Raw genomic sequence first — 10,399 nt, forward strand, 5'->3', positions numbered from 1 at the left:
GCAGACTTCAGTGGGGATAAAGAAATCCCAGCAGGATTTCTACATTCCAGATGGCACCTTGATGCACTGCCAGATACATAAAAGCTTTCATCTTGTGCACCAGCTATATTTAAACTATTACAAAGAATAAAGGGAACATAGCACTCACTGTTTGTTCCATAGGGCAGATTTTAGAGCCAACAGAACAGGTGAAGATGACTTTCTAGAAAACCATTGTAGTTCACAAGTTAACTACAAAGCTTTCATCACCATTTTAAACGGAGTGTTGTATGCCTAAGCATTCTACAAAGTTCAGAAAATGTTTTTACCTAGTCTAGCAGTTTTCTATCCAAGACATCATTACAGAAACAAGTACTGGACAACGCTCATTCTAGAGATACCTAGAAAAGATGCAAGTGCAAAGTGAAGTATTGCTTGTGCTACAAGACATGAACAAGTAGTACTCTCTCTCTTATTCTAATGCTTAGCTCTAAATATCACTTTTCTTTAAGGTATTAACTAAAGAAAACAATTTGAAAATTCCCCTCAAAATCTTACTCTAGAAGAGGGGTGGCTAACCAAATGGCTCAGGAATTCATTCAGGTAATTTCTACGCTACAACCATGTTGCACAAAGACCAACAGGGCTGCACTGCCAGTGTCACTAGCCATCAAAGCCTCTGCTTTGGAGGAAGCTAGCCCGCTATCCTCAATACCTGGGATGCACAACCAGGCTAGCCTCACTTCCTAGTAACTCCTCCGGGAACTCCAAAAACCAGTTCCCTTCCATCTGCAAGTCATCCTACATGGCTTCTTCTCCCCATGACTGTGAGAAGAGGTGCATATCTTGCTGCCATCCGACCTACCACCCACAACAAAACTGTGTTTCCAACCTCCTTCTTCCCACCCAGAGATGCCAAGAGCTGCTGACCCAAACAGTCAGTTAAGCTGCACAATCTCCTAAGATCCTACTTCAACATTAAAAAACGTTGGATAATCCTGTGCAAAATTAGGTCTCACTGCACACAGCCACAATTCTATATGCCTGCATATTCCAAACTCATTATCAAACATTTTAGTCTAATTCATTAAACAAAACCAAGAAAATAATTCACTGCATTAGAAGTCAGTGTTACACAGCAAAATACAGAAAAGTGTTTCCAGCTCTTCTCTAATTAAGGATTAGATGTTTGGAACTTTGAGATCACTCCTATTCACAAGACACTTCAAATTAATTTCAAGACAGAAGCCCAAAAGCACTTCAGAGAAATCCCCTGAAATACCTTCAAACCCACAAAAGTATTCATATATAAGCAGTTATGCTAACCAATAAGTAAACTAAATCTACAATATCCATTTTCAATCAAAGCAAACTATCTACAATAAAACAGAACTTAAATACAAGCAATTTCACTTTGTATAGTTCACTTTGTATTTTAGTTTAAAAGCTGAATTCATCAGTATGTTTTACAACTACATAGATTTATTGGCTCAGAAGGAAGTTCAAAGGCAAGACTGCCTACAACCTGCTCATTATCACCAATTCTAACAAAAAAAATAGTTGATGTTCTCATAAACATCTAAACTAAACAAATTTAAGCTTTAAACACTGAACTGTTCACACATTCTTGTTAAAAGGAAAAAAAAGCACACAGGGCACAGCATCTCTACTTTATATGCTGATTAGAACCAGTATTTAGTATTATCTAGACAATTGCCACCCGGTTCAGTATGTATATAAATCATGCCTTGTAAAGTTACTTGCCATCACCTGTATCTTCTTTCAAAGAAAAACAACTCATTATCTTGCAAATATCTTTATTACAATTTACAGATTAGTTCTGAATAGTTTTATATACAGAAATATAACTTTAGATATAAAAACCCAACAAACGTGACACAAATCAATTAAAATCTGTATAAAGCCAATGTTGAAGGTTTTCTAACTTCTCTAAATCATACAAAAATAAAATCTGATAATTACAGTTTTGATTTAAAGTTTAAGTGTTATTTTTACTGTCTCACTCAAAGCCACTTACACATTTACACATCTTGTATGACCATTTTAAAATATGGTATCAGGAAAATGGTGACAAATAAGCTTCGCTTGCTTTTAAGTGGCTTTATTTCTCAACGTTTACGATCATAAAGTTAGTGCGAGAATAACTCCCTAGCACCTTACATTTGACACTTGGAAAACATTAGGTTTGCAGGGGGAGGAGGGGGCAAACACTTACACAAGCAGATAAATTCCAATGAAGACAGGATTTCTTTGATGTTAGAAGCACTTTTGGAAGCAGCAGCTTTTAATCTAGTTTGTATCTAATTTGTGTATTGTGTTCGGTTTCAGCTGTAGTCCTTTCCTAGCTGTTGCAAATAGCACACCAGTATCTGTGCGTTTATATTATTCTAAGGCTTCTTACAAACACTGGTAAACTAAGTGAATTATCTGGAGTAACTGAAACAGCAGCAAGTTCTCCAAGACCAAAGAAACTAGCTGAGTCGGGGGGTAGAGAGATGGAATCTGAATCATTTTTACCAAAGGCAATAAAAAACATTTTTACTTATGAGCCACATTTGGACTTTAACTCAAAAAAGCTTTCTATTATAATACATTTATCATCCTGCATGCTTTAAATGAAAAGCTGAAAATTTGTTATCAAATATGATACAGAAAAACTTTTAGAAATTAAAATTTTCATAGGATTTGAGAGCATGATTTAAGATTTCACAGACAAGATCTTTTGTAGGAACAGAGAACCTGACCTTTTTATTGCACCAGGATTAAACACAAGTGTTTCATGGCTTTCAAGACTGCCTGAATTTAAGTCATATTTTAAGTCTGTGTGACGACTCTACTACAGTTCACTGCTAAGCCTCTGACTTTCGCAACAGTAACACTTCTAAATTATAGCAGAGAAAAATAATTTTTAAATCCAAATAATATACTTTATGCAATGAGAACAACATGTCAAACAAGCTCTGAAATTTTCAAGACAGAATTAAAAGTAATGGCCAGAAAGATCACAAGATAATGCAGAAAATTCATTAAAGTTCACAAAGCCTGTCTTTTGGATATGCTCTTCTCTCCATGTATCCTTATCTTTCTCTTGAAAGAAGATTTCAATTTACTGAGCTTATACATCTAAATTGTCTAGCTTCTCCCTTCCAAAAGTAAAGCAATTCTAGTCAGCTGCTGAAGTAGTAAATCATCTATTCAAGCAACTTCATGAAAACAGATCTGAATCCTTTAGATCTATCTGTTCTATTGCACTCCCTCAATACTGCTTAGATAGCAGTCACCCAGCATCCTTCACCTCTTAAGAGCATATCTAAATGGTGCTGCCTTTTTATTTTAGCTGAAAAATCATTAAATGTTTTAGATTGAGAACACAAATAAGGAGTGTTTTTATTCCACCCAGGACTTCTCAACTTCCAGACCCAAACTGCAGTTATTTTGGTAGTAGTTGAACAAAAGTGCATACAGAGGTATTAATACTGGCTTTTGGTAAAGAATGCAGAAATTTGTAACCTTAGATTTCCGTAAGTCAAAGATAACTCTCCTTACAAGTACCAGAGCAAGTACATTGGACACAAGAAATATGAAAAATCCTCCACTTGAATCCATCTTCAGAAAGTAGAATCAATTATGGTGAAGTTACTTCAAGAGTAACCAAAGAACTAAGGCTCAGTTCCGTATGCATGGGTACACCTAAACTCAGATTAATCCCCATAGTTTCACACACATCTTTAAGTTTAACTTATCAATCAAGATGAGGCCTTTCAGTGTCCTGAAAGCAAACAATGTTGGTGCACAAGCAGCCTACACCCTTTGGAACAGTACCAAAGATATTATTTATATAAAAACAAACCAAAGGGCTCATAGTGCACCAGAGTTCACCTGAACCCCCCAGTGTTCTGGACCGAATATTAAGACAGAGTAAAGGTTATGTAAACACTCAAACACCAAATTACATGCAAAATTAGGATCTTAAAATGAACAAAAAAAGTATCTACTTTGAACAGTAAATTTAACACTAATAGCTAGTAAAATTCAAGATGCTTTTTTTTTTTTTTTTTACGAGTTAAAGAAAATAGAGAAACACAAGAAAGTAGCACATATTTTCAAACTTTAAATCAAAACTGCAATAACTGGGTTCTGAGCCCCATAAATATTTCCTTCAAAATAGGTTTTGCTTTTTCAAAGTGCAAAATTCAAACTTAATAGCCATCACTTCCCAACATACGGCAGACAAGGCATTTCTGGAATGGATTTAATCTAAACCAGTCCATTTCTCAAGTGCTACTTAAAAGGAATGCAATTATACCACTCTATCTTTGATGATACTCAAAAGGTTTTGTTTAGATACCAAAAGGGGACACACACTGGTAAATTCATTGGCTGAATATTAAACTGGGACAAAGTGTTAAAATCCCACCCTACCCCATTTCAAAACACAGGCAGCTGCCATTTTTGTTTTGAAGGTGTTTATGAGTGTCTAGGTCACAACTACCACATCTTTTAAGGTGCTAGAAGAGATCAAGCCTTTTGTAGTAAGTTTCTTGGAGTCTATTAAATACTTTTCGTCTATGCTCTATTGTTAAGCAGTATCCTATGGCATCTTCTGTTTCTTGGATACGTTTCTGGAACCTGCATCCATCTCGCGCAAGTTCTTCCCAGGGTCCTTTACGATCCTCCTCGCTGCTTATATAATACTCAGTAACTTTTTCAAGGAAGGTTACCTGGAAGACAAGCATTAAAGCATTAAGCAAACATTCATGCAGAAAGAGCTCAATCCTCATTTGCACATACAATTATTTATGTTTTATGAAAAAGAAGGTTATTAAATGTCTAAACTAACAAAAAACCTCAAGTATCAACAAGTTCATGCTACACAGGTCTTTGTACCACCCAGACAGTTTATTTTATCTTTTTAAAACAGATAAATTACACTTCAGCTTTAAAAGTGACCTCACTTCCAGGTGTTGGTTTCTTCCTCTACTGAAAGCAGTGCTCAGCTTAGCAGGTTCTGAACTACGGTCCAAGAGGCCTCCTTAAACAGAGGGAATATCCCACAATGTTCCAGACTCAAGTGGCCCTGTGAAATAACATACTCCCTGACATCGGTACTGTACTGGAACCTCACATGTACAGTTAATCAATGAGGTTACTCATTAGGATAAGCCAGAACACTTATTTACAGCTAAAAATGCGCTACCTACCGAGGTCTGATTAGTAAAGCATCTTTTAAAAAAGAAAAAAAAAAAAGAAGTGTTCTACAGAATGAGCAATCGTCTGAGTCAGCCTGTACTTTAGCACCAGGAAAGGAATGCTACATTTAAGGAAGCAACACTCATTACTATGTAACCGGAATAAACCAATCTATTCAGAGCTAGTATGAAATTCCAGAGTATTCAAGTTCATATAAGGAAATGAAATGAACGCAGTGCTTTAAAATATACCATAGCCAGAATTTTCCACTCTATCACTTTAAAAAAAGCTAGAAGTAAAACATCAGCATCACTCTAAGATAGACTACACTCTTTTTAAGAGCTATAGAACTATATTAAGAAAACAAAGAAACCTGTAGGCTCAGAACCAAACTTAACAGAACTTAGCCTATTGCTATAATAAGATTTCACCTTTTCTGTTTTCCAAACAATAAGCAAAAGCCAAACTGTACGTTAGACTCCTGCTGAACTATGTATTGCTCTTCATATAAAAGGCTTAGTTCTAAAGGACAGAACTAGCTAGCTTTCAAAGATTCCATTGAGGGTTGAACTAGAACTAGTTCCTGAAAACAAGCTAATTCCTGTAATTACATCCGATTCTATAATCGGTATACACTGTGAAATTTGCTCTGGTACAGCTACTTTAAGACCACACAAAGACAATATACTTTATTTAGCTTATGGCAGTGTTAATACATTCGCTAAATCTTAAGTGAAACAAAATATTCCCAGGTTTTATGACTTTAAAAACAAGAATACTGCTGTTTGATTGCAGGATGTTACACATCCTGCCTTGGAGCAGGATGAATGACCTAAGGATTTCTTTGGAACACCTCAATCATTGTACAGAGATTTTTGTTCCATTTTGCAGATAGGCCTAATTAAGCATCTGCTTTCAAGCATACAGAGTTGTTACATCAGCCTATCCCTTTGCGACTTACTACCTTTCATCCTTTTTACATCAGTCTAAGATGCCCTTGAGTACAATTACTGGATTTTGTAACATCATGCTAAATATTGCAACTAGATCATTGTTCTTTCATGGTGCCACTAGAAAGCTTACACTGCTATAGGAAAACTATTCTGAAAGTAGGGTAGCCAGAAAATTACTACAGCAAACAAGAACTCCTCATCTTTAACATGCCAGAAGACTTTAATCCATAGAAGTATGAATTTAGAGCAGAGCTCATCAATGCCAAGTTATAGCATTTCAGATTAGTTACCAAGTATCTCTCACAAAGACAGTTCAGCTTGGAGTATTTTCGAGGTAGATGGAAATGCAACAGCTTGTCTGTTATATTAAGGCTAGAACCGTCACTTGCCCTAGCAAAAATAAGTATGAGGTTACCTCCAAGCCAGTATCTCAAAGGAGCAATCAATTGTCTTCACTAAGAATGTTTCAGAAAGCATTATACAACTTTTCTATTTTGCTAAACTGTTACACGAGAGTATTATCCAGGGACACTGTATTACAAGCTATGACTCACACGTTTGAAATACTAGGCAGGACTCAGAAGTATATTATTCCTGAAAAGTAGTGTTGTGCATTAGTAGCAACATAAGATTTATTAGAAGCTAAATTTATTACTATTTACCTAGATCTTAGGCCACACAATAGCAAGTCTTTTACTGAGCCAACTCCTCATACACAATGGAAGTGCAGTGTGTGTATTCAGAACCTAAGCTGCAGATTATTAAAACACAAACTTGGATTACAAGTAGTAATCACTTAACCGAAAATAGGAGCAGTAATATATACATTGAAAACTTTAATGTCTTACTGTAGTGTGTTAACCTACAACAGAAGAGTTCTTCCTATTCCAAAGGCACTCAGTTGCTATAAAGTACTTAAATTGGCCGGTTAGAGGTCTACATGCTTACAACTAAATGTTTAAAATCTCAGTTATTCTATGCACACAAAAGTCCCACAGTATTTTATCATCATAACTCAAAGGATTCTTTCCAGAGGAAAATAAAATGCACCTCACAGTTCTCATCTCAGCTGAAGAAAACTACATTATAACACATAATATAGAATGAAGAGAGAACTATGTTTCAAAGTGAAATTTTAAAGTCTAGAAAGGAAATTTAGAGAAATTAATTTTTCTGGTTCACGTCACTGAACTACAAAATCTGCTATCATGTAAAAAAACATGTGGCATACTGACTTCAGCCAAATAATTAGACCATAAGCTCATGTGGGCATGATCTGCCTACCACTGCGGCTGGAATTCCACTACAAATGACCTCACCATTCACATACTACTTAGCACAATATTGTTTTTTTTTTTTTAAACAAAACATTCCCAAAACATTAAAACGCAAGTATGAATTAAAACAAAGTATACCTTTTTTCTCTTGGAACTCCCACATTTTTCACCAGAAAGAATGCCCTGCTGAACAGAGTCTGTGATGCCACAATTCTGCTTTTCCAACTGTACCAGACAGACAGTTAAGTGACTACCCTCAGAAGTGACCAAAGCTGGCCTCTCTGTTCCTTTTAAACCAGACTTCCCTTTTCTTTCTGCTGTTTGAAAGGGTGCTTTGAAATTAAGAGGATTATATGGATCATCTGAGGTACAGAATGAATTCCAGAGTTTCAAATTTTCTGCCTCATCCACACTACTACACTCCCATTCATCGTCCTCTTCAGAACTAGGGTCAGGAGAGCCTGAAGACTCCTCTGCCCACAAATCCTCCTCCTCCTCTTCTTCTGTGTCAGACCCACAGTGCATATCCTTTTCTAGATCACTGGAAGCTGTATGAATAGTAGCTGTGAAGTTCTGAGGGTTGTAAGGATCCAAACTGTAGAAGGAATTCCAGAGATGTAATCTTTCCCCATGTTGACTGCCAGCATCTGAATCTGAGAGGAGCCCTTCGCTATCAAACCCATCGTCATCATCCCAGTCTTCCTCATCATCTGCACTCTCCTCCCCACTGGAAGGCCCCCCTATGATATAGTCGATTAGTTTATTAGCACAAGCAGGCCTGGTTGAAGCCGGCAGGTTTGGCTCTGCTTCAGAGTCTGTGTCATCTTCATCAGTAAAGGTTTCCCCCTCGAAAGCAGCCATCTCAGGGGAACTCCTTAGTTCTTGCTCCAAGTTGCTGTTTCCAGACTGCCCCTCTGCACTGTGCGGCTCCTCGAGACACTTCAGCTCCCTGGTATCACACCGCTGCTGCTGCCCTGCCTTTCCTCGACCGACACCCCTATGCTGCTGTTCCTCCTCTAAGCTATGATAGCCGTGGTCCGGCTCAGGCACAGCCAGACCCCGCTGCTGGAGAAACTCCAGGCGCTTGGCGCGGAGCAGCTCGATTTCCGGCAGGCCGCCCCGCCGCGAGCATCCGCGCCAGGCCTCCATGGGGACCTCGGCGCGCAGCGGCTGCGGCAGATGGCTCTTACCGCAGCAGCGGGGCTGCCCGCAGTCCGAGCCCAGGCGGTGCGCCGGCCCCAGCGCGTAGGAGAGGAAATCCACGTGCGGAACGGCCAAGGGCACCAAGCTGCTCCGCACGACTCCGTCTCCCCAGCAGGCCTGGGCGGGCGGCGGGCCGCTCTCCCGGCCCGGCTCCAGCGGCTCCTCCGACCAGGGCAGCTTGCCCTCGCCCCAGTCGAGCGAGGCGGCGGGCTCCGAGAGCAGCAGGAGGGACGGCGGGGGAGGCTTGGCGGGCGGCTCGCCGGCGGCGGGGCACAGCGCGCTGCTCAGCGCGGGGCCGGGCAGCAGGCGCTGCAGCAAGGCGGGCAGCGGCGACAGCAGCTGGGACAGCAGGCGCGTCCAGGAGGAGGCAGGAGGGCTCGCCTGCGGCGGGGCGGCGGCGGGCGCCGCGCCGGGGGCGGCCAGCTTGGGCCAGGCCAAGGTGAAGCCAAGCCAGGAGCCGGGCTGCGCCCGCCCCAGCGCGGGGCTCGCCCGCTCGCGCCTGCTGGGCTCCATGGGCGGCGGCGGGGGCTCCTCAGCGGCGCGGCCGAGCCTGGAGAGCCGCGGTCCGGCGACGGGCGGCGGGGAGGTGGCTGTTGCTGGCGATGGGCGGCTTCCTTCGCGAGCTGGGCTTCATCGTGCCGCGGCAGAGGGCTGCGGGGCGGCCAGCGCGGGGAGCCAGGTCCGGCGGCGGCGGGGCGATCCGGTGCGAGGCGACGCGATGAGACGAGAAAACCGACGAGACAAAATGGCGGCGGCGACCTGGGCGCAACAGTTAAATCCGCCCACGGCCGGCGCGAGCCCCCGCTGGGGGGGGGCGGAGCGGCGTCAGCGCGCAGGCGCCTGCCCGCCCTCTGGCGTGTGACCCATGGGCGGGGCGGAGGCGCCGCGCGTCACGGTGCGCCGCCGCCGGCGATTGGGCACCGGCGCGCCGTTGCTAGGGTCTCCGCCCCCTCCGGAGCCGTTGCTAAGGGCGGAGGCTCCGCCCACTCCTGCGCGTGGGGATTGCATCAGCCGTAGGGTGGGGAGTGTTGGGGGGGGGGGGAGGGGGCTGCGCGGCAGCGCCCCCTCTGGCGGCGCCGCGGGGACTGCAGCGGCGCGGGCGCGGCGCCCCGACGGCGCGGAGCGGCGCGGCGGGCGGGACGGGGCGGGCGGCCCCGCGCCCCAACCCCGGGGGCATGGGACCCCCCGCAGCCCCACGGGGGACGAGACCCCCCGCAACCCCAGGGGGGACGGCACCCCTCCAGCCTCCGGAGAACGAGACCTCCCAACCCCCGAGGGGACAGGACCCCCCCAACCCCTCGGGGGGACGGGACCCTCCAGCCCCGAAAGTCTGGCTGCCCTTGGCCCTCCATCTGGCAGCGGGTGGGACGAGCCGCAGGTGCCGCGGTTATCGGCGGCGGGCAAGGCTGCAGGCAAACAGCGATAAGGCGGGTCACCATGGCAGCGGGGCGCGGGCCAAGGGCAGCCGCCGGGTGAGGGCTGGGAAAAACACCCAGCGAAGCGGCGCCCGCTAAAATAACTTCCCAGGCGAAGCCGAGGCAGCGGCTGTAACCTGTCGTCCAGCCCGCAGGCCCGTGCGTCTGCGTGGACGGGAAAAGGCCAATTAGCTGCTTTTATAGCACAATATTAGGGTTGTGACAGTAGGCTGCAATCATCCTTTAGTGGGGAGTCATTGACGCCCAATGGCGTATTAATTACCATTTTAACTGGTAATTAAGATATTTCATGTTCAATTCAGTGTGGGTGCATTTAGTCAGTATATCCAGCAATTACGGT

The 10,399-nt window shown here is 43.7% G+C and overlaps 1 protein-coding gene across 1 annotated transcript; it reads right to left on the minus strand.

Moving 5' to 3' along the window:
- Positions 1-1,634: 1,634 nt before the first annotated feature.
- Positions 1,635-9,450, minus strand: PPP1R15B (protein phosphatase 1 regulatory subunit 15B). The gene is made up of 2 exons (XM_062595022.1): positions 7,559-9,450; positions 1,635-4,721 (listed from the first exon to the last, which is right to left on the minus strand). Exons 1-2 carry the CDS (start codon positions 9,134-9,136, stop codon positions 4,509-4,511), a joined length of 1,791 nt encoding a protein of 596 aa, XP_062451006.1. The 5' UTR covers positions 9,137-9,450; the 3' UTR covers positions 1,635-4,508.
- Between the last annotated feature and the right edge of the window lie 949 nt (positions 9,451-10,399).

Source organism: Rhea pennata, chromosome 25 (assembly GCF_028389875.1).
Source record: "Rhea pennata isolate bPtePen1 chromosome 25, bPtePen1.pri, whole genome shotgun sequence".
Taxonomy (NCBI): Eukaryota; Metazoa; Chordata; class Aves; order Rheiformes; family Rheidae; genus Rhea; species Rhea pennata.